We start from the raw sequence: 23,350 nt of genomic DNA, 5'->3' as shown, positions 1-23,350 counted from the left end.
GGGCCACTCTTCATCGCGGTGCGCGGGCCTCTCACTATCGCGGCCTCTCTTGTTGCAGAGCAGAGGCTCCAGACGCTCAGGCTCAGTAGTTGTGACTCACGGGCCCAGCTGCTCCGTGGCATGTGGGATCTTCACAGACCAGGGTTCGAACCCTTGTCCCCTGCATTGGCAGGCAGATTCTCAACCACTGCGCCACAAGGGAAGCCCCCAGGATCATTCTTATCAGTATGATCTTTTAAAAATTTAACATCCTCATCATATATTTCAATAAATAAACATCTAAATTGTCACAGCAAATGATTGACCTAATTCCCTCTCGTTGGACATTTAGGCTATTTCCTTTTCTTTCCTTTCCTTTCTTATCATTATGTTTTTGCCATTATATAGAGTGGGGAATATTCAGGTGCATACAAATTGCTCAGAGTGAAACTGCTGGCTTTATTCATCCAGCAAATGCTGATGGAGGGTCTGCTGTGTGCAGACACCGTTGTAGGCACTTGGGGAAACACTGAACAAAAGACAGAAAGATCTCTACGCAGGGCAGCTGACCTTCTAGCGGGAAGATGGAAAAAAAATAAACATCGGAGATAAGTAAGTTATGTATATATAGTACATTAGAAGGTATTTACTTATTTATTTTTAATTTTTTAATAGATATTTATCTATTTATTTATTTAGCTGTGCCGGGTCTTAATTGTGGCACGCGGGATGTTTGTTGCCACATGTGGGATTTTAGTTGCGGCACGTGGGATCTAGTTCCCTGACCAGGGATTGAACCCCGGGCCCCCTACATCGGGAGAGCGGAGTTTTAGCCACTGGACCACCAGGGAAGTCCCTGAAGGTGCTTATTTAAACACTTAACGGTTTTTGCCAATTTGGCATCCCTGAAGGTGGAGGTTCTGGTTTGTTGGGTTTGCTCTGTTGTGCCTGGACCCTGGCAGATGCCCACCTGGGACAAGAGCCAGGCTCCTGCTTCCCTGGCTTGACAGCTGTCCTCTTGACTTTGTCCAGATCATGGGCGAGACCTTGAAAGACCCCGTGATCAAGAGATGCTGTGAGGCTCCGAACCGCCTTAGAGACCTGCAGAACATCAGCGAGGGCCTGGAGAAGTGCCAGAAGAGCCTGAACGACTACTTGGATTCCAAGAGGAACGCCTTCCCCAGGTTCTTCTTCATTTCTGATGACGAGTTACTCAGCATCCTGGGCAACAGTGACCCCCTCTGCGTCCAGGAGCACATGATCAAGGTCAGCCCCCCGGGGCTCCCAGGGCAGAGGTGGCGTAAGCTCTGTAACTGCAGTTTGTTGTATTCAAGTCTTCTACACAGTTCGGTTCAACCCAGGGGTTTAAGACTGTGAAACGCTGCTGGGGTTTTTATTTGAGGCATAAATCTGATGAAATCCACTGTAGTCTGAAGTCACACCAGCACTCAGCTGCTATCTGTTGCTCTTTTTCCACAGTCCCCCAAACAACATTATTTGGAGAAACTAAAACAATACAGATATACACAAAGACTAATATAATAAGCAGAGAGACAATACAGGATAGTGGTATAGCACATCCAGCCAGGTTTCTGAGTTCAAATCCTGGCTCTACATGGATTTGCTGTGTGACCTTTGGCAAGTTACTTAACCTCTCTGGGCATCAGTTTTCTTATCTGTAAATGCAGATAACTCCAATTATAAAAATTTATAACGATAAAGATTAAATGGGTTAATGTTTGTAAAGTACTTAGAACAGTGCCTGCCTTACAGTGTTGGCTAAAGAACCTTATCTACCCCCCAGAACTGACACTCTTGTTACCAGTTAGTCATATTTGCTTTGTCTCTTTTTTGGTAAAATAAATTTGTAGAGATAAAGTTGACATACTCTTTATTCCATCCCCGTTCACAGTTCTTCCTCCACTTTCAAGAGGCAGCTGCTATCATGACTATGATGTAATTCCTTCCAGCCCGTGTTTTCATACTTTTACATAAACGTATGTGTATCTGTGAGCGATATTGAATGGCAGGAAACACAACAGACAAAACTGTCTCTTGTGATAGAGAATCAGAGCTGGGCGAGGAATAATCTTTGGTCAACTAATCAAAGCTCTATATTTAGTATCAGCCCAGAGCAAGGTTTCTCAGCCTTGGCACTATTGGCATCGGCCAAATAATTTTTCTCTCTCTCTGTGTGTATATGTGTGTGTCGGGGGTGGGATGGGGGGCTGTCCCGTGCATTGTAGGATGTTCAGCAGCATCCCTGGCCTCTACCCAATAGATGCCAGGAGCATCCATCTCCAGCTATGACGACCAAAAATGTCTCCAGACGGCACCCAGTGTCCCCTGGGGGCAACATCATCCGTGGTGGAGAACCAGTGTTTTTGAGCAATTCCTTTATTCCAAATAAATAAAGCACTAAGGATCAAGTACTTAATGCAATACTTTTCCTTCGATTAATGCTGATTTCAGCTGGTCCGTATATCCAGATACCTCTCCATATCAGCATATACCCTAGAATCTCAAGAGTGTGTGTTGGAGGGAAGTCTGTCTTCTCTTTCTTTCTTTTTGTTTAATCTACCACAGAGCTTTGCATAGTTCAGGATAAGCGAAAGTACCCAATGAACGTTTGTCATTGAATGAATGGACATCTATTTAGCATGTGGTCTCTGATGCTATTGCTGGCATCCTGGCAGCACTGATGTGTGATGAGGCACTGCAGGCTGTTCTTTGATTCCAGAACCCAGGGAAGGTATTACAGGGTGGCTTCTCCCACTGTATTGCAGATGTACGACAACATAGCACTGCTGAGGTTTAATGACGGGGACAGTGGAGAAAAACTGGTGTCTGCCATGATTTCAGCAGAAGGAGAGGTCATGGAGTTCCGGAAGATCATCCGGGCCGAGGGGCGCGTGGAGGACTGGATGACAGCAATTTTGAATGAAATGCGAAGAACTAACAGGCTAATTACCAAAGAGGCTATCTTTAGATACTGTGAAGACAGAACCAGGTAAGATTGTAAGTGTGATTGTGTGTTACTTTATCATATTTATGGTCATAATGGATCAATTTTCAAGGTTTGGAGTAGATCAACTGACATTTCAAATGAGGTTTTCTTTTCCTGCCATAGCTAAATTAGCTGATGTATACCTGTCCTGTAAGGATCACCTCATATAGCCCGTCTCAAAGTGTGGTCCCCGGACCGGCAGCATCAGGGTCCCTGGGAGCCTGTTAGAAATGCATATTCCTGGGCCCCACCCCAAACCTGCCCCAACAGAAATTCTCGGGGGACCTCCCTGGTGGTCCAGTGGGTAAGACTTCATGCTCCCAATGCAGGGGGCCCAGGTTCAATCCCTGATTGGGGAACTAGATCCCGCATGCATGCCGCAACTAAGAGTTCACATGCTGCAACCAAGAAGTCCACATGCCGCAGCTAAGATCCCGCGTGCTGCAACTAAGACTTGGTGCAGCCAAAATAAACAAACAAACAAACAAATAAATATTAGAAGAAAAAAAAAGAAATTCTCGGGGTGGGGCCCAGGGATCTGGGTTTTCATAGTATCCCAGGGGATTCTGAGCTCAAGTGTGCAGAACCTAGTGACCCACCAGAAACCAGGTGTTCATTAAGGTGGATTCTATGTGTAGGTTAATGGGTAAAGTTGTTTCTAAAGTAGTTGATGAATTTCGATCATTCTTTGATTTTTGTGGCCTAGAAGCTTCCAAGCACTGAGCTGAACCATGCCTGATCCTAGTGGCTAAGAGGGCTGAACTCAAAGCCCGTAAAGCGTCTTTGGATAACTTTCCAGGAGAGTTGTACATTTGGCAGGGCCTTTATGCAGACATAAAGTCTTTATTATCATGAGAGCACCGTCCTCTTGGTTTCGCATGCTGCCTTTTTGATTTTGCAAACTGAAAATGTCTGTTTAAATAAATTATTAGAACAGAGCATAATATTTGTCTGATTAGGATCCTGCTTTTTCTTAGGTTCTACACCATATAAAAAAATTGGTTTACCTCTTTATCCAATCAGGTGTCCATATATATATATATGTATACACACACACATATATACACATTCAGTGGTGTATTGGTAAACTAGCTCTCTGGGAAAAAAAAAGATTTGCTGTAGAGCATTTCCCAATTCCCATGGTGTAAATACTCCCACATGTCTGATTTCAAGAAAGCTAAATGGAGGGAATTCCCTGGCAATCCAGTGGTTAAGACTCCACCCTTTCACTGCCAAGGGCCTGGGTTCGGTCCCTGGTTGGGGAACGGAGATCCAGCAAGCTGTGCGGCGTGGCCAAAATTACAAAAAAAAAAAAAGCTGAATGGAATAATGTTAAGAAGTTTAACACCCCGCTTGCAAAATTCCTGAATATTTGTCAGTTACCTCTCATGAGCTGATAGGAGGTGGCCTTAGCCCATCATGGGCTGTATTCATTCATTTTACTAGCGTTTATTGGATTCCTGCTCTGGACTAATCACTGTGCTTGATGCTGTCTCAAAACTGAACTAGACAGAAACCACTGCCCTTCAGAAGTAGAGATCGCGGAATATCTAAAAATCTCTGCAATGTTCCCAAATCGTATGAATTTTATATCTGCGTTTATTCAATTTATTTGCCTCATAACTGCTACTTTGCCAGGGTGTTGCTATGTGAGACAACGTGTGGTTGGTGGAAGACAGAGTTAAGAGAATGCAACCTGATTAACTGGGAAATGTCCGAGCCACCCCTTTCCTCACCTAGATACCCCTCTGCTGAAGCGAACTTGTCGCTCCTAATGAAGGGGGTGAGTCACTGAAATGATAATGCTGATTTACTTGAGCGGATGTGTTTCAGCGTCACTGAGAGGGCAGGCCCAGGTGTTTGTAGCCCCAGAGCACACCCGCCGTCCTGGGATTTGCCAAACACCGTCACGTTCATCTTAGCTCTGCCCTGAACCGCTTTATTTTCTCTGGTTATAGTGTTTCCACCTCTCCTGATTTCCTGCTTCCCAGGTTTGCTGCCTTTCGCAAGGTCCATCTTTGTTCGTCATTTCAGTACCGTCCTCTGGACCTCCATCACCTTTGTCACATCTCTCTTGTGTGTCGGGACCATAAGTATACATACTATTTAGGTTTTAGAGGCACCGCACAATTTTAACAGAAGACGCTAAAGCCAAATACTTTTTATTGTTTTAAATATTCTTTAAAATTTATTTTGCCATTAATTGTCCATCATCAAGATAATGACTCGTCATTTGCAGTCACTTTTACTGGATTGGAACTTATAGCTCTGGGTCCATTATTTTTTTAGGTACGATTTAGAAGAAAAGTTTGCCCTAATGTGTTTCAAGGCACTTATCAGCTTTGGAAATTAGTATGTCAGTAGGGGAAATCCAAGTGGCTGATAAACATATGAAAAGAGGAAAGACTTCACTGGTCATCAAGGATCGGCAGATTAAGGCCGAATGAGATATTGTTTTGTTCACCTCTCAGATTGGCAAAAAATTCAAAAGAATTTAATGCCTAGCGCTGGAGAGGGTGTGGTGAGAAGGACAGCACTATGCATGGCTGGTGGGGGGACGGATTGCTACAACGTTTTAAAGTAATTTGACTATTCCTATTAAAATAAACTATCAAAAAAGTGCTTTTGTACTGGTTGCCCTGCACTTGGGATTCTGGTCCGTAACAGTAGAAGCCGCTCTGACTCCTCAGGATGTGCATAAAGCAGGGTTTCTCACCATCGGTGCTGTTGACATCTGGGCCCGGATAATTCTTTGCTGTGGGAGACCGTCCTGTTTATTGTAGGTTGTTTAACAGCATCCCTGGCCTCTAGCACCCACTAGATGCCAGCAATACCCTTTCCCCCAGTTGTGACAACCAAAAATGCCTCGAGACAGTGCCAAACGATGTAGAGAGATGTTTATCGTGGTATTGTTTGTATTGGCAAAAGAACTGGAAGCAACTTGAATAGACATCAGTGCGGAAACGTCTGCTTAAATTGCGATACTTTGATGCTCTGAAATATCGTGCAGCTTTGACGAGGACCGGGTCAGACCTATGTCCGTTGACCTAGACGCATGCCCACTAGAACCAATAGGTGAGAAAAACAAGGCGCAGTGTAGCTTGTGTTCCCTGATGCCGATTTTGGAGAAACAGCCCTCACAGCCCCTTCTCCCCATTTGTGTATCTTGAACTTTGAACAGGCTTGTATGAGAATGGAAAAGAGTGCCGAGTGACACTCAGGAAACTATAACAAGAAATCACGGGGGGGTGTTGTCAGAGATAATTTTTTTGTTGGAATTTTTAAAAATTTAAAAATTCTTACAATATGCCCATAATGTTAAATAATTTTTAAACATCTGTAAAGACACATCTTTAAAGTGATCTGGCATCTTTTACACAGTCGTGCACCTGTAACTTTTTCATGTGCATGTCTCTGTTGGCCTGGTGTTCTACTATCTGGCCAGAAGAGTTTTATTCTCCTTTGCTTACCTGCAGCTCATACTTTGCCTTCCCTATTCCGGATCAAAGAAATAGATTTTTTTTTTTAATATAATTCCCTCTGCTATACAGTAAATCCTTGTTGCTTATCTATTTTATGTATATTGGTTTGTATCTGTTAATCCCATACTCCTAATTTATTTCCCCCCTTCCCGTTTAGTAACCATAAGTTTGTTCTCTATGTCTGAGTCTGTTTCTGTTTCATAAATAAGTTCATTTGTATTATTTTTTAGATACCACATATAAGTGATATCATATGATTGTTTGTCTTTGTCTGACTGACTTCACTGAGTATGATAATCTCTAGGTCCATCCATGTTGCTGCAAATGGCATTATTTCATTCTGTTTTATGACTGAGTAATATTCCATTGTATTAGGTTGCTTCCATGGCCTGGCTATTGTAAATAGTGCTGCTGTAAACACTGAGGTGCATGTATCTTTTTGTTTTGGCCGCACCGCGCAGCTTGCGGGATCTTAGTTCCCTGACCAGCGATCGAACCCACGCCCCCTGCAGTGGAAGCATGGAGTGTTAACCACTGGACCTCCAGGGAAGTCCCCATATATCTTTTTGAATTAGAATTTTTGTCTTTTCCGGATATCTGCCCAGGAGTGGGATTGCTGGATCATACGGTAACCCTATTTTTAGTTTTTGAAGAAGCCTCCATACTGTTCTCTGTAGTGGCTGCACCAGTTTACATTCCCACCAACAGTGCAGGAGGGTTCCCTTCGCTCCACACCCTCTCCAGCGTTTATTGTTTGTAGACTTTTTGATGATGGCCATTCTGACCGGTGTGAGGTGGTACTTCATTGCAGTTTTGATTTGCATTTATCTAGTAATTAACGTTGTTGAGCATCTTTTCATGTGCCTGTTGGTCATCTGTATGAAAGAAATAGATTCTTTTTTTAATATTTTAATTTTATTGGAGCATAGTTGATTTATAATGTTGTGTCTACACAACATTGTAGTTTTAGTGTGTACAGCAAAGTGATTCAGTTATACATATACATATATTCATTCTTTTTTAGATTCTTCTCTCATATAGGTTATCACAGAATATTGGGTAGAGTTCCCTGAGCTATACAGTAGGTCCTTGTTGGTTATCTGTCTTATATATAGTGTGTGTATGTTCATCCCAAGCTCCTGATTTATCACTCCCCCACAAGTTTCCCATTTGGTAACCATGAGTTTGTTTTCGATATCTATGTCTGCTTCTGTTTTGTAAATAAGTTCATTTGTATCTTTTTAAAAAATTAGATTCCACATATGAGTGCTGTTATATGATATTTGTCTTTCTCTGTGTGACTTGCTTCACTTAGTATGATCATCTCTAGGTCCATCCATGTTGCTGCAAATGGCATCATTTCATTCTTTTTATGACTGAGTAGTATTCCATTGTGTACATGTACCACGTCTTCTTTATCCATTCCTCTGTCGATGGACATTTAGGTTGCCTCCATGTCTTGGCTATTGTAAATCGTGCAGCAGTGAACATTGGGGTGCATGTATCCTTTCGGATTATGGTTTTCTCCGGGTATATGTCAAGGAGTGGGATTGCTGGATCATATGGTAGTTCTATTTTTAGTTTTTTAAAGGAAGCTCCATATTGTTCTCCATAGTAGCTGTACCAATGTACAACAGTGTACAGCAGGATTGCCTTTTGGAAGAATTAGATTCTTGACAGGACTGTTTTCGGTCCCAATCCTGGGAAAATCTCGTTGAAGACGTGCTTTTCCCTTAGGGTCGACTGGATGCTCCTGTACCAAGGGATGGTGGTGCTGGCCGCCAGCCAGGTGTGGTGGACCTGGGAGGTGGAAGATGTCTTCCGCAAAGTGCAGCAAGGGGAGAAGCAGGCCATGAAGAACTACGGCCGGAAGATGCACCGGCAGATTGATGAGCTGGTCACTCGGATCGCCACGTCCTTGAGCAGAAACGACAGAAAGAAATACAACACCGTCCTCATCATCGACGTGCATGCCCGAGATATAGTTGACTCTTTCATACGGGGCAGGTAGGGACCTGCTCAGGGCACTGGCGTCTCGAAACCTGTCTTCTGTCGTCCTCTGGCCTCTCTCAGCGTCTCTCCTTCCTCACCCTTGCCCACCTTCTGCTGCATCTCTGTCTCTCTTCACTTATCCCCCGTCGCTCACCTTCCAGCATCCTCGAGGCCTGGGAGTTCGAATGGGAAAGTCAGCTGCGGTTCTACTGGGACCGAGAACCAGATGAGCTGAGCGTCCGCCAGTGCACGGGGACCTTCAGCTACGGCTACGAGTACATGGGTTTGAACGGGAGGCTGGTTGTCACGCCCCTTACGGACCGGATTTACCTGACTCTCACTCAGGTGATTGGCAGCCTGGCTCTCTTGGTGATCGTTCCCCTGGGGTTATGTGTTTTTCTCTAAGGGTGTCTATGGTAATGGTGATGGTGTACTGGGTTGACCAGTGTCCCCTACCCTGCCCCAAATTCAGGTCTGCTCAGAAGCTCGGATGTGATCTTATTTAGAAATAGGGTCTTGGCAGATCGAATTGGTTAAGGATTGGGGTGAGAACATCCTGGATTAGGGCCCTAATACCAGTGACTGACGTCCTTGTAAGAAGAGAAGAGAACACAGAGACACAGAGAAAGTGATGTGAAGACGGAGGCAGAGACAGGAGGGATGCGGCCACAAGCCAGGGACACCTGGGGCCACCAGAAGCTGGAAGAGGTCAGGAAGGATCCTCCCCTGGAGCCTTCGGAAGGAGTGTGGCCCTACCCACACCTTGATTTCAGACTTTTAGCCTCCAGAACTGTGAAAGAATACATTTCGGTTGTTTTAAGCCAGCCAGTTTGTGGTACTTTGTTACGGCAGCCCCAGGAAGTTAATGCTGAGAGTAAGGGATGTTACACTTTGAAAATCTATAAAGGAGTTTCCGTTTGGAATATGACCTACGTGCCACCTTTTGGGATTGGGCTGTTTCAAGTTCAGGCGGCCCCTAAAACCACCCTCCGGTTCAATAGTTTGCTAAAAGGAATGACGGAATTCAGTAAAGCCATTATGGTCATGGTTATGGTTTTCGCAGCTAATGGGTACAGATCAAAATCAGCAATGGGAGAAGGCATAGGACAGGGTCCAGGAGATGCCAGCCTTCAGTTTCCTCTCTGATGCAGCTGTCCAGACAGCATCATTTCTTCTGGCAGCTCTGTGTGGCCGCACGTGTGAAGTCCTGCCACCCAGGGAAGCCCACCGAGCCTTGGTGGCCAGCGCTTTAACTGGGGGCTTGTCATGCAGACATGACTGACCCCCTGAATGATTGACCTTAGTCCCCAGACCCTGCAGAAGTTGACCTGATGATACCATGTGGCCCAAGGCTCCCACCATAAATCACATTGTTAGCCTGTCCGGCGTGGCCCAAGGTCCCCAGATAAACAAGGGCACCCTTCTCAGGCAGGGCATTCTGAGGGCTTAGAGGTCAGCTCCTAGGATCTAGTGACAAAGGGCCAAACCTTTCTTTGGGCAAAATTAATCCTTCCCTGCACAGATGTCCGTGTTTCCGTGAGCCTCAGCTAGGCATGGTCCTCAGGGTGGGTACAGAGTCCAGCATATTGCAGAGTCCCTGGTGCACTGGTTCCTATATAATGGGGGGCGGGGTGGGGAGTGGTCAGTGAGGTCAACGGAGAAAGACAGAAAAGAAATGTTAAAAATGGTGACTGTCAGGGACTTCCCTGGCAGTCCAGTGGTTAAGACTTCGCCTTCCAATGCAGGGGGTGCAGGTTCGATCCCTGGTCGGGGAGCTGAGATCCCACATTGCCTCGGGGCCAAAAAACCAAAACATAAAACAGAAGCAATATTGTAACAAATTCAATAAAGACTTAAAAAAAATGGTGACTGTCAGAAAAGGTGAGTGTGAACTGGTCCATTGCCATTTATATATTCCTGCATAGACTGTCACAACCTGGGAATTGACACCTGTTTCTTTCCGTGAATCAGACAACGTATGTTTTGCATTTGGCTTCTAACAGGCGCTGTCCATGTATCTGGGTGGGGCCCCTGCTGGCCCAGCAGGTACTGGCAAAACTGAGACCACCAAGGACCTGGCCAAAGCCTTGGGCTTGCTCTGTGTTGTAACCAACTGCGGCGAAGGCATGGATTACAAAGTAAGGCCCTGGCGTCACTTCTGGTACGGTCTTCTTAGGCAGAGAGCTAAAAGGGGGTCAGGGTGGGAAGGCATTTCACCTCATACGCTTCCATGAGATGACATGGTGACAGCTGGAGGAACATAGTAGGAAACGTTTCACCATCACAGTCTAGGAACTTGGCTGTATCTCTTTGTTAGCAGCATGTAGAGCAAGAGTCCCAAACTAAATGCCCACTGGAGTCAGCTAGATAGTGTAAATGAATAAAGCAGCAGACAGACAATAGAGAGTGGTGGGGACTGTGGCCAACTGGAAAGCAAAGCTCCATCTAAAGGGGGAGCTGCTATTGAGCTTAGGTCAATTGTTGCCTCTTGGAAAAGTGGACCCAGTGTTGCTAGATTTTCCAACATCTCAAGAGAAGCCAGAAATCTGGGTTTTTACGTTAAAATCCTTAATTTGTGAAATCCTTGAACTTAATTACAAAACAGAAATAGAGTGACAGATGTAGAAAACAAACTTATGGTTACCAGGGGGAAAGGGGGGGAGGGATAAATTGGGAGATTGGGATGGACATATATACACTACTCTATATAAAATAGATAACTGGTAAAGACCTACTGTATAGCACAGGGAACTCTACTCAACACTCTGTAATGGCCTATATGGGAAAAGAATCTAAAAAAGAGTAGATGTATGTATATGTATAAACTGATTCACTGTGCTGTACAGCAGAAACTAACACAACATTGTAAATCAACTCTACTCCAATAAAAATTTTTTTAAAATTCCTTAATTTGTGAAATCCTGTGAGTGGGAGCTGGCCCACAAGAGGCCTTGGAAGTCTTGCCAGGAAGATCCCCTACTGGGGTGGCTCTTCTCTGCCAATCTGATGATCGTCATTTGCTTTTTTTATTTTTTATTTTTAAAATTTTTATTGGAGTAGAGTTGCTTTACAATGTTGTGTTAGTTTCTGCTGTACAGCAAGGTGAATCGGCTATACATATACATATATCCCCTCTTTTTTGGATTTCTTTCCCATTTAGGTCACTACAGAGCATTGAGTAGAGTTCCCTGTGCTATACAGTAGGTTCTGATCGTCGTTCGCTTCTAATTTAGAAAATGGTATCCATACATGGATTGCTTGCAGTTTTCAAGATGAAAATTGCCCTTGTCCTGACACTTCTTTCATCCTAGGCCGTCGGGAAGATTTTCTCGGGCCTTGCTCAGTGTGGGGCTTGGGGCTGTTTTGATGAGTTTAATCGCATCGATGCCTCCGTGCTCTCAGTCATCTCGTCCCAGATCCAGACGATCCGAAACGCTCTGATCCATCAGTTAACCAGGTTCCAGGTGAGGATAAGTGTGAAGCCAGCCCAGATCATGTCTCCAGGCTGGGAACGTGCTGAAATATCAGGTGGTGGACAGTTGTCTATCCAGACCAGGTTCCCCCTAGATGAAGATTTGCCCAACTTCTGCTTTCAAATGGAGATAATTGGGTTTCCCCAAATTATCAACATCTTTGATAATTAAGGACTATAATAGTCTAAGAACTTCAAAATAATTCCAGACATGTGATTAATAGTTATAGACGGGTAGGACAGGATTCTCAAATAAGTGATGTTTAAGACCCCCTTTCAAGGTCAAAAAATATTCTTCCCAAATTTGAGAAAAAATGACTTAAAAAAAAAATCAACGTTCCATTCAATCAAAATATCTTCAGTAGAAATTATCACAGCAGGCTTCCCTGGTGGCGCAGTGGTTGAGAATCTGCCTGCCAATGCAGGGGACACGGGTTCGAGCCCTGGTCTGGGAAGATCCCACATGCCGCGGAGCAACTAGGCCCGTGAGCCACAATTACTGAGCCTGCGCGTCTGGAGCCTGTGCTCCGCAACAAGAGAGGCCAGGATAGTGAGAGGCCCGCGCACCGCGGTGAAGAGTGGCCCCCGCTCGCTGCAACTGGAGAAAGCCCACACACAGAAACGAAGACCCAACACAGCCAAAAATAAATAAATTAACTAATTAATTAAAAAAAAATTAAAAAAAAAAGAAATTATCACAGTGAACAAGAAAATTTGCCTTCGTACCTGGTAAAATTACGGCATTGTAATGAGGAAGATTATTAAGGTTGTTATCAAAGTGAAAAGGCAAACTTAAAAATTTTTTGAGAATTTACTAATCTCTCCTCGTCCAACAGTACATTTGTAGGCTCAAGTCTGGGATGTCTGTATTAAGTTACATCAGATCAAACTGGTTGAGAATTTGGAGAAACAGGATCTTATGTAATTTAGGTAGCCCGGAGTGAGTTCTCTGACAACAGGGACCAGAGTGGCTGGGCCGTTTCCCTACACTGTGATCCCAGCTTGCTCTCCTGCTCCTCCGGCCACTGTCCTCGCCCCTGCGTGCCCTGAACACTTGTCACTTTATGCCACTTGCTCCACAGACATTCCATGCCCTGGGACACCATATGCATCCCTATCTGCTTGGAATTGTCCTTTTTTCTCCTTCACCTGAAAACTCCTGTACATCCTCCAAGGCCCCACAGAGCCTCATCGGGAGATTCAGGACCCAAATTCAACATGGGTTGGTGAGGATTCCATTGTGGGCACCTCTGCGGCCCTGCACCCCACCCGCCTTCTCCCTGGACCTCAGGGCTCATGGTCAAGGGATTATGTACACTGGGTACTGTTAAACCTTAGAGGCTTCCGGATGGATTTCTATTAATTAGTTCTTCTGAAACATTTTAGGGCTGAGCTTACTACTCCCATGGGAGGCACATTGAGCCTGCAATGCGTTTGGGTTTCTAGAAGCTGTTTTGTTTTGTTTTGTGTTTTGGGCCGTGCTGCGTGGCATGCAGGATGCGGGATCTTAGTTCCCTGACCGGGGACAGAGCCCACGCCCCCTGCAGTGGAAGTGCGGAGTCTTAACCGCTGGACCGCCAGGGAAGTCCCTAGAAGCCTGTGTTTTTAAGAGCAGGCCTGTGTCTTGTCTCCAGAGGTTGATCCGGGACTCACATGAGGTACTGAGGCGTGGGTGAGGGTAGTCTCAGTGCAGAGACTGAGACTGGAGAGACAAGACAGCAGCCTTCATCTCTGGGGAGTATCAGCTCTCAGGCTGCGCTGCCCTCTTGTCACTGAGGCAGCCTGTGCCTCCTAAAAATAAAACATCTGTCGTCTGTCTCTCTGGTGGACCACGAAAAGAAATAAAATAGTAAAATCTTAATAGAGAGGAAATTTAAGACAGTTGAAATTCAACTGTAGGCTAACGAGACTCAAAATATAGAGACTTCTGCATTTTGTTGGTCCGTGGGGCCCCTGGAGGGCAAAGGCTGGTTTCCTGAAGGATGCTGAGGTGGGATTCTGTCGGAAGGGTCCAGGGGACACCCAGGCGGCCAGACCAGCATGAAGGTGGGAATGGGGAGAGAAGTGACAGCTAACATGAATGAAAATCCGCTTTGTGCGAAGCAGTGGGCTGGGTGCTCTTGAATATGTTGTCTCGTTTAACTGCCACAGCCTTGCAGAGAAGGAAACAGAGACTCAGAGAGGGTAAGTGACCTGTTGGAGGTCACACAGTGCCTCGAATCAACCCCCGGCTGCACACTTTCCCAACATCAGCTACTTCTCAAGTGGACAGACCCTTGATTCACATCAGAGTTTGGGGGTCGGCTGAGGCTGGCACCGCAGAACATTGAGGCCGTAAGCACGAGGACTCTGCATTTATCACCGGGAAAGGGCAAGAGACAGATGGTGGTGTCTGTCTTGTACCCATGAAAGGAAGAGCCGTGTAGCTCCCCAGGCCTCCTTGCCCTGTGGTAGGCTGGCCAGCAGCATAATCCTTCCTTCCTTTCCTCTCGTCCCCTAGTTTGAAGGGCAGGAGATCTCCCTGGACTCGAGAATGGGCATCTTCATCACCATGAACCCCGGCTACGCGGGCCGCACGGAACTGCCCGAGTCAGTGAAGGCCCTGTTCCGGCCCGTGGTGGTGATTGTGCCTGACCTGCAGCAGATCTGCGAGATCATGTTGTTCTCCGAGGGCTTCCTCTGGGCCAAGGTGAGGTCCCTTAGTGCCAGGCGTCCCTGCACCCACCTGGGTCTGCTTGCAGACGGAGGCCCTGGGGCGTCTTCATTCCGTGTGGCTTTTCAGATTGTTTTGCTTTGTCTCTCTCCCTTTTCTCTCTTTTTCAAAGCTGGGAGTGCATCATTTTTTTAAATTAAATTAAATTAATTTATTTGGCCACATTGCGCAGCATGTGGGATCTTAGTTCCCCGACCAGGGATTGAACCTGTGCCCCCTGCAGTGGAAGTGCAGAGTCTTAACCACTGGACCACCAGGGAAGTCCTCCCTTTCTCTCTTTTTAAAATTATAACTTTTAATTTGGAATCATTTGACTCATAAGAGATGGCAGCAGTAGTCAAGAGAGTTCCAGGTACTGCTCACCCAGCTTCCTGCAGTGATAACATCAAAACCAGGAAACTGGGACTTCCCTGGTGGTCCAGTGGTGAAGACTCCACGCTCCCAATGCAGGGGGCCTGGGTTTGACCCCTGGTCAGGCAACTGGATCCCACATGCAGCAACTAAAAAATAAGATCCCGCATGCCGCAACTAAGACCCGGTGCAGCCAAATAAATAAATATTTTTTTAAAAATCCAGGAAACTGATGCAGGTGCAATGCTGTTAACTCAAGTGTCGACTTTATTTGGATTCCACAAGGTTTCACCTTCTCTCTCTCTCTGGTGTGTGTGTATAGCTCTATGACATATGATCACATGTGTAGAATACAGTAACTCCCCTACATACGAACGAGTTCCGTCCCGAGAGCATGTTCATAAGTCCAATTTGTTCATAAGTCCAACAGAGTTAGTCTAGGTACCCAATCGGCTATATAGTACTGTACTGTAATAGGTTTATAATACTTTTCACACAAATAATACATAAAAAACAAGCAAACACAAAAAATAAAGGAAACATTTTTAATCTTACAGTACAGTACCTTGAAAAGCACAGCAGTACAGTTCAGCAGCTGGCATACAGGGGCTGGCATCGAGTGAACAGGCAAGAAATAAAGATACTGTACTGCTGTACTCTATACAGTACTGCAAAGTTCACAAAAAAGCACAACCACTTGTAGAGGATGCACGCACGTGACAATGTACGCCAGACACGTGAACTGACGTGATTGGACGTGCAAATGGACGTTCGCATCTTTGAAAGTTCGCAACTTGAAGGTTTGTATGTAGGGGAGTTTCTATAATTGGAGCCACAGTCCGGACATGGAACTGTCCCATCGCCACAGAGAAACTCCCTCGTGTCAGCCCTTAACGGTCACATCCTGCCCCCAACTCTAACTCACAACTGCCAATCATTCTCTTATCACTACAATTGCATCACTTCTAGAATGTTCTATACTCGGAATCATACAACATGTAACCCTTTCAGGTGGGCTTTTTTCACTAAGCCTCGTGCCCTTGAGAATATGTGGCTTTAAAATGTATATATAGAGAGATAACTCCTTTATCATCTCTTAAAATATGTATAAAAAGATTATGCATATACATTTCCCTGGAAGGTTCTGGAAAAAGTGCAAAATAACGAATATGTTTAAGATAAAGGATTGTTAGGTTGCTTCTCTGCAGTTTTTTGGTAAAGGCTCTTATTGCCAATCCTATTGTCTATGGATTTTGAGCCAGAGTGGAGAGATCTCTGGTTCTTAGTTTCAATGAGCAAAATCCCCATGCCATCCATAGGGACCAGCAAGTTTTGAATCCTTGATGTAGACCAGGTGGATGACTTGTCCTCAAAAACAGTTACAAGAAAACTTTAATAACATGTTTAGGTCAAAGGAAGCAAATTTCTGAAGTGTAATCTCTATGATTTAAAAAGTTGTATGAATTCTGTTCTTTAAGGTGCTTAAGATTTTCCTTGGCTTTCAAGGACTGTCATCCAACTCTGTCTGGTAAGGCTGGTGTTCTTTTAAATTAAGTCGTAATTTGTCACTGTTAAAAACAGAGGACCCATCCTGGTATTTGTTGGAGGCAAGATTTGCTGGTTTGTAGAGCAGCTTCATCTGAACATCTTTATGTCAGTTTTCTTTGTGTCATGATGTTCTGGTGTTTTCAGGGCATTTTCTTCATTTATTTTTCATTGTCTTCTATCACAAAAGACTCTCGCCAAAAAGATGACCGTTCTGTATAAGCTGGCCCGGGAGCAGCTCTCCAAGCAACATCATTATGATTTTGGACTCAGAGCCCTTAAATCAGTGTTGGTGATGGCTGGTGAGCTGAAGAGAGGTTCTTCTGAACTTAGGGAGGTAGGGGCCATGTGCTCTAAGTTCTCTGGTTTTTTAATTTGGTTCCTGTGTATTGAATAAATGCTGGGATGGAGGTGACGGGGAGCACAGGTATCAAGAGAAAGTTTTATTCTTAGCTGTCACTTCATTTACTTGTCTGGCCTTCATTTGGTCTCTTCTTCATTACATTGTTCTCTTCTAATTTGGCTTATTACCATAAGGTCCAGTTCAATGTCTTCATGGTGCCAATGTTTGTGATACGTCAATGATAATAATCAATCTACAATTGTAGGATGATGGGCTGGAGGGGTGGGGATGAACAAAATTCTCTAGAAAGCACGAACATGAGTTATTTCCTCCTTGCAATAAAAGCCAGAGGGGCGGTCATGTTTCTTTCACACGGGACTTACTCCAAAACAAGAGTCTGATCAATGCCACTCTGTGGGCAATAGACTCTTGTGTTTCTCCAGAAACTCTACTTGGAATGCTTTATGTTTTATATTTCATATAAAATTTCATCGTCTACTTCATAAGAGGATTTCTAGACTAGCCCTGGGGGCTTTCAGAAACGTCTTTGAAGACGTCTGTGTTTCGTTCCATCCAGGATGTGGTGCTTATGAGGGCCCTTCGAGACATGAATCTGCCCAAGTTCGTGTTTGAAGACGTCCCTCTCTTCCTTGGTTTGATTTCCGATCTGTTTCCTGGACTAGACTGCCCGCGGGTTCGCTACCCCGATTTCAATGATGCTGTAGAACAGGTGCTCCGGGAAAATGGCTACGTTGTCTTGCCTGTCCAGGTAAAATGGTGCTGAGGATGAGAGTTCACTGACTTTTTCTGGGTCCTTTCCATTTTTTTTTTTCATTTAAAAATAATTGTGGTAAAATACACATAACATTTACCATCTTAACCATTCCCCATCCCCATTTTCTATTTTTATTGTGGTAAAGTACACATAATATAAGATTTACCATTTTATCCATTTTTAGTACAGTTTAGTCATGTTAAATATATTCATGTTGTTGTGAAAGAGTTTTGCATCGTGCAAAACTGAAACTCTGTCCCCATTCAATAATAACTCCCCATCCTCCTCCTTCAGCCCCTGGTCACCTCTATTCTACTTTCTGTCTCTAGGCATTTGACTCCTCTGGGGACCTCATAGGAGTGGAATCTTACAGTGTTTGTCCTTTGTGTCTGGCTGATTTCACTCAGCACAGTGTCCTCAAGGTGCATCCATGTTGTAGCCTGTGTCAGAATTCCCTTCCTTTTTGAGGCTGAGTAATATTCCAGTGTATGGATATATCACCTTCCGAAAATGTTTTTGGCATAATGTGATCAGATAAATTAAGTATTTTGTTTTGGGGCCCAACCATCTAATCTTCTCTCCCCACCCCACCTTTTTTTCCCCCAGAGTCACACTGGAAAAAATTTTAAATTAGATATTACAAGTAAAATTTTGATCATCTGAAGCCTGTGAGATTGTATATGTTGTCTGTGAGCCATACATTATTGCCAAGGTGTTCTGCTCAGGGCGTGAATGCCCAAAGCTGCAGGTTTGGGCTGGCTGCCTCTGGACGGGCCACCTTGGGGTATCAGGCTACCCAGAGGCCTCAGGCCGGGGCAGCGGGTACTGACCACAGATGAGAGATCTCTATGCACCTTTCCTGGCCCTGGTGGTTTCCTCTAGAGGTGGTTGTTTAAAAAGATGTGTTTTTCGTGGGAATGTAGAATGGTGTAGTAGCCACTTTGGAAAACAGTCTGGTGGTTCCTCAAGAAGTGAAACATAGAGTTACTATATGACGAACAACAATTTTATTCCTAGGTATAAACCCAAGAGAAATGAGAACGTATTTATCCACATGAAAACTTGTCCACGAACGTTCGTAGCAGCATTATTCATACGTGCCAACAAGTGGAAATAATGCAAATATCATCAATGGATGAAGAGATAGACAAAATGTGGTCCATCCATACAATGGAATATTATTTGGCCATAAAAAGGAAGGAAGTACTGACACAGGCTACACTGATGGGTGAACCTTAAAAACATGATGCTGAGTGAAAGAAGCCAGACACCCAGAACTACATACTGCACGATTCCATTTATATCATTCCATTTTTTTGTCAAGAACGGGCAAATCCATAGAGACAGACAGTAGATTAGTGGGTGCCGGGGGCTGTGGGCAACGGGCTTGGGAGACATGACGAATGAGCACAGAGGTTTTTTTTGGGGCGGGGGTGATGAAAATGTTCTAAAATTGAACGTGGTAATGGTTTCACAACCTTTCAAACATACTGAAAACCACTGAATTGTTGAAACACTTTAAATGCGTGAGTTGTACGGTGTGCAAATTCTAGCTCAATAAAGCTGTTTTTAACAAAAAGCTATGTTTTAACCCAGCTGCCAATGTTTGTCCCACAGGTGGATAAGGTGATTCAGATGTTCGAGACCATGATGACCCGCCACACGACGATGGTGGTGGGGCCCACGGGAGGGGGCAAGTCCGTGGTCATTAACGCCCTGTGTCAGGCCCAGACCAGGTGAGTATGGCATCCTCGGGGAGGGCTTCGTTTCACGGTGAGGTCGGTGGCGGTATTACCTAGTCCCACTTTGCTCTCTGATTTCCTGGGAGGTTACATTTGTCCCAGACACCCCCCTTTAAACCCAGAGCATCTTTTTTTTTGTCTTTTAACTTTGGCTGCGCCACGTGGCTTGCAGGATCTTAGTTCCCTGACCAGGGATTGAACCTGTGCCGCCTGCAGTGGGAGTGCGGAGTCCTAACCACGGGATGGCCAGGGAAGTCCCAAACCCAGAGCATCTTAACTTGTTTTATTGCTGATTTAGTTGATATATTTTAGAAGGCAAAACAGTTAGCCTTTTGTACATCAGACTGTGAATAGGTTTATTTGTGAAATGAGTATTTCAAAAACTATCTTATAAGGATGTTTTGAAAGTTAACTTAGGTCGTATTTTCTTGGCGTTCAGATTGCTCCTTTAAAGTCAGTCAGGACCCCCTGCCGTTATGCGACACTGTTATGGTATCAGAGTGGCCAAAAAGAGTGTCCCCTCCCCAAATGCCTTATCATCACCAGCCCTGCAAGAGCTATACTGCTCGAAGGAAGAAGTGATTTCACACTGCTAATATAGAATATCACAAAGACCTGTGGTGAATCGATGCCCTTATACTGAATATGGGCTTTCTGACTTCTCACATTTCTCCTAAGCAATAGCTGCATTCCAGAAAGATTTCAAAGCATGCTGATGTTCCAGCAAAAATCTAAATCAAGCCTTATAATCTTTGTGACTTTACCAGTTCTAGATAGGCTATAAAATCCAATCGAGTAAGTGACTGTCATTCCTTCTTCCTTCTTCTTATGTTTCTCATGAGGAAATCAGTGGACGATGGCTTACTGATTTTAAGAGGGTTATTCCATAGCCATCCTGTATTTCATTCTTTAATTAATTCATTGTTAGACAATTTATAGAACTGTCACGTACAGATGTGAGTATAGATATGCCACTATTATTTTTATTTATTTATTTTGTTAATTATAAACTATGTTCTGTGTGAACTTTAGTTTTCTGTAGATGAATTAATCCCACGGCACTGTGGGAATTTACAGGCATTATAGTGGGAAATACCCTGTCCACATGATTTGTAAAGCCAGCAACGCAGAGCAGTTGTCGTTCTGTAAATATGAGGGATTGAACATCAGGGGTTCAAAGGTTTTACGTTATCCTGGTGACAATAATCTCCTATACAGTAGTTGTGAAATATTTACATAAATGTGCCATATGCATGAATATGTAAATACACAAATATGAAATATACATGAAGGTTAGCGTCTGTTGCCCTCAGAAGTCAAAGCCGTGTTATCAGTTCAGACCTCACTTGTGCTGGGGCCACGTTCCTGGTGAAAGGTGGTTCCCTTGCGTTTAGTATAAGTCATTAACAGAGAGTGGGAAGCCCAGTGCAGAGTTTGGATGGTTTGCATTTTAAATTTTGGATTGGATCGAAAACACAGGGGATCTAATCCCCCGCATGGGTGACCTAGATTGTTCTCCTAATGCGTTTAGTCTGCCTGAGCCACGGCTGAAGCCTCTCCTTCGATTTAGGCTTGGGCTGGTGACAAAGCTGTATGTCCTGAACCCCAAGGCTATGAGTGTCATAGAGCTCTACGGCATCCTGGACCCCACCACCCGAGACTGGACAGATGGGGTGCTGTCCAACATCTTCAGGGAGATCAACAAGCCGACGGATAAGAAGGAGCGAAAGTGAGTATCTCTGTAGGGAGGGGAGAGCCTGGGTGGGTTCATAGTGAATTAGCCAAAGCTTACAAAGAAACAAATGATGTATGGTATTGCAGTTTCATGCTTGGAAGCAAACAGTCTCAGGAGGCTCTGCTCGCGAAGGGCCAGGTACCACCTCAGTGCTGTTTATGTGTTGTCTAAATCATGCTCCTTGACTGCAATGGATCCCAGCTTACCATGGAGGAAGCTGAGATCCAGGGAAGGGGAGGAAAGAGCTTGCCCCAAGGCCAGAGATTTGAACTTGGGACATCAGAGTCCAAGCCCTCAAACAGAGGCACCACACAAGGCTGACTGTATGGCAAGGTAAGTCAAGGAAAGGCAACAAAGCATCGTGGAAAGTGCTGGAACACCCTTCAGAGCTGCACTTTCTCACCTGCAGGCGTGGCTGAGGCTGCCTGCCCTGCTCCAGTCACTGCCCACCGCGGTGAGGGTCTAGTGAGGCCGGGAGGGGAAATGCTCTATTGGAACATCCGGTAAAAAGCCTTCTCCAGTGTTAGTTGTTCCCGTGACACCTGTCAAGTAAACCCAGGGATGATCCCGATCGTATATTCTAGTCCAACCCCATTAATTAAAAAACCCTTAAATAACGAGTCTAATGTCTCAACTGATGAGTTTTGGAACAGACTCTTTTTAGCAATCCTCCCCTGATTCTGGATCAATCCAGGATTTCACACTGTGCTCGGTTGTCCTATCTCCTTGACGTCTTCTAATTTCAAGCAGTTCCTTAGGTTTTCTTTATCTTTCATGGCCTTGATGTTCTGAAAGATTCTAGGCCAGCTGCTGCACAGAATGCCCTCAGTTTGGGTTTGTCTGTTGCTTCCTCGTAATTGGATGCAGGCTACGTGTCCTTGCAGGAATCTCTCAGAAGTGACATGGTGCCCTTCTCGGCATCTCATCGGAAGCACGTGATACTGGTTTGCCCCCTTATTGGTGATTTTAACTTTGATCATCAGGTTAGGGTGGTATCTGCCATTTTTCCTTCTGCAATTGATATGCAAGGTGTGGGGAGATACCCTAAGACTATGTAAATACCCTATTCCTCATCAAACCTTCACCCGACGCTTTTAGCATCTATTGATTGTAGCCTGAATCTAGTCTTCCTACGATGCTGTAAAATGGAGACTTTCTTTTGGGACAGTTGGTGAAATTTGAACATGGATTGTATATTAGCTAATAGTATTCTATCGATGCTAAATTTCCTGATTTTGATAATTGTACTGTGGTTATATAAGAGAAGGTGCTTGTTCTTAGGAAACACACGCTTAAGCACTTAGGAATACAGGGCGTCATGTCCGCAACTTATTTTCAGATGATTCAGGAAAACAGAGAGAGAGCAAAAGAGCATCCATGGGGCAAAGTTAACAACTGGAGAATCTGGTTGAAGGGCATATGGCAGTTCTTTGCACTAGTCTATTCTTGCAACTCTGTCAGTTTGAAATTATTTAAGATAAAAAAGTTAAAAAAGAATACTGGAAGAAAATAAACCAAAAGGTTAATGCTGGAAAAATCCAACTACTCATATCAGTGAATTAAATGGAAGCAATATCAAATCAGCATTCCAACACAGTAGAATCCCCTGTCCAACACAGTCTCCTTTGGGGATGGGCTTTGCTGTGACGTAACCCATTACAGCCACAGAACTGAAGGGTCACGTAGCTTGAACACCGGAGGCCCTGAAGCCAAAGTAGATCTCCTGCCAGGATGGATGGTGTGTAAACCAGGGCTTTGCAAATGCATATGCTCCTAGGGGCCCAGCAGGTAGCATCAGGGAGTGAAATGGGCCAAGTTACATGGTGTATTAGCTTCTGCAGGACCTCTGTAACAAATTACCATTAACTGGGTGGCTAAAAAAAAAAACCCCAGAAATTTATTCTTCCTCATTTCTGGAGGCCAGAAGTCTGAAATAAAGATGAGGTAGCACTGCCTCTGGAGACTCTAGAGGAAGGTCCTCCCTTGCCTTTGACAGCTTTAGTGACCCCAGGCATTGCTTGGCTTATGGCCACATCCCTCCAATCTCTGCCTCCGTCTTCACGTGGCTTCCCCCGATGTAAGGATACTTGTTGGATAATCCAGGATGATCTCATCTCAAGATCCTTACCTGAATTATATCTGCAAAGACCTTTTTTCCAAATAAGGTCACTCACAGGTTCTGGATAGACCTATCTTATGGGGGCCACCATTCAA

General features: G+C 44.6%; 1 protein-coding gene across 1 annotated transcript in view; it reads left to right on the top strand.

Moving 5' to 3' along the window:
- Window positions 1–23,350, top strand: part of DNAH10 (dynein axonemal heavy chain 10) — a 148,041-nt gene that overhangs the window by 62,602 nt on the left and 62,089 nt on the right. Inside the window, exons 29-39 of the mRNA XM_036874706.1 lie at window positions 1,012–1,245; window positions 2,766–2,989; window positions 8,206–8,475; window positions 8,622–8,805; window positions 10,464–10,598; window positions 11,772–11,924; window positions 14,433–14,621; window positions 16,732–16,878; window positions 17,462–17,653; window positions 19,277–19,395; window positions 20,972–21,130. Of these exons, the coding sequence (XP_036730601.1) occupies window positions 1,012–1,245; window positions 2,766–2,989; window positions 8,206–8,475; window positions 8,622–8,805; window positions 10,464–10,598; window positions 11,772–11,924; window positions 14,433–14,621; window positions 16,732–16,878; window positions 17,462–17,653; window positions 19,277–19,395; window positions 20,972–21,130 (2,006 nt within the window). The remainder of the gene's footprint in view (window positions 1–1,011; window positions 1,246–2,765; window positions 2,990–8,205; window positions 8,476–8,621; window positions 8,806–10,463; window positions 10,599–11,771; window positions 11,925–14,432; window positions 14,622–16,731; window positions 16,879–17,461; window positions 17,654–19,276; window positions 19,396–20,971; window positions 21,131–23,350) is intronic.

This window comes from Balaenoptera musculus, chromosome 14 (genome assembly GCF_009873245.2).
Source record: "Balaenoptera musculus isolate JJ_BM4_2016_0621 chromosome 14, mBalMus1.pri.v3, whole genome shotgun sequence".
Lineage (NCBI taxonomy): Eukaryota > Metazoa > Chordata > Mammalia > Artiodactyla > Balaenopteridae > Balaenoptera > Balaenoptera musculus.
The sequence above is the reverse complement of the archived record's forward strand: the minus strand, read 5'-3'. Positions and strand labels throughout refer to the sequence as shown.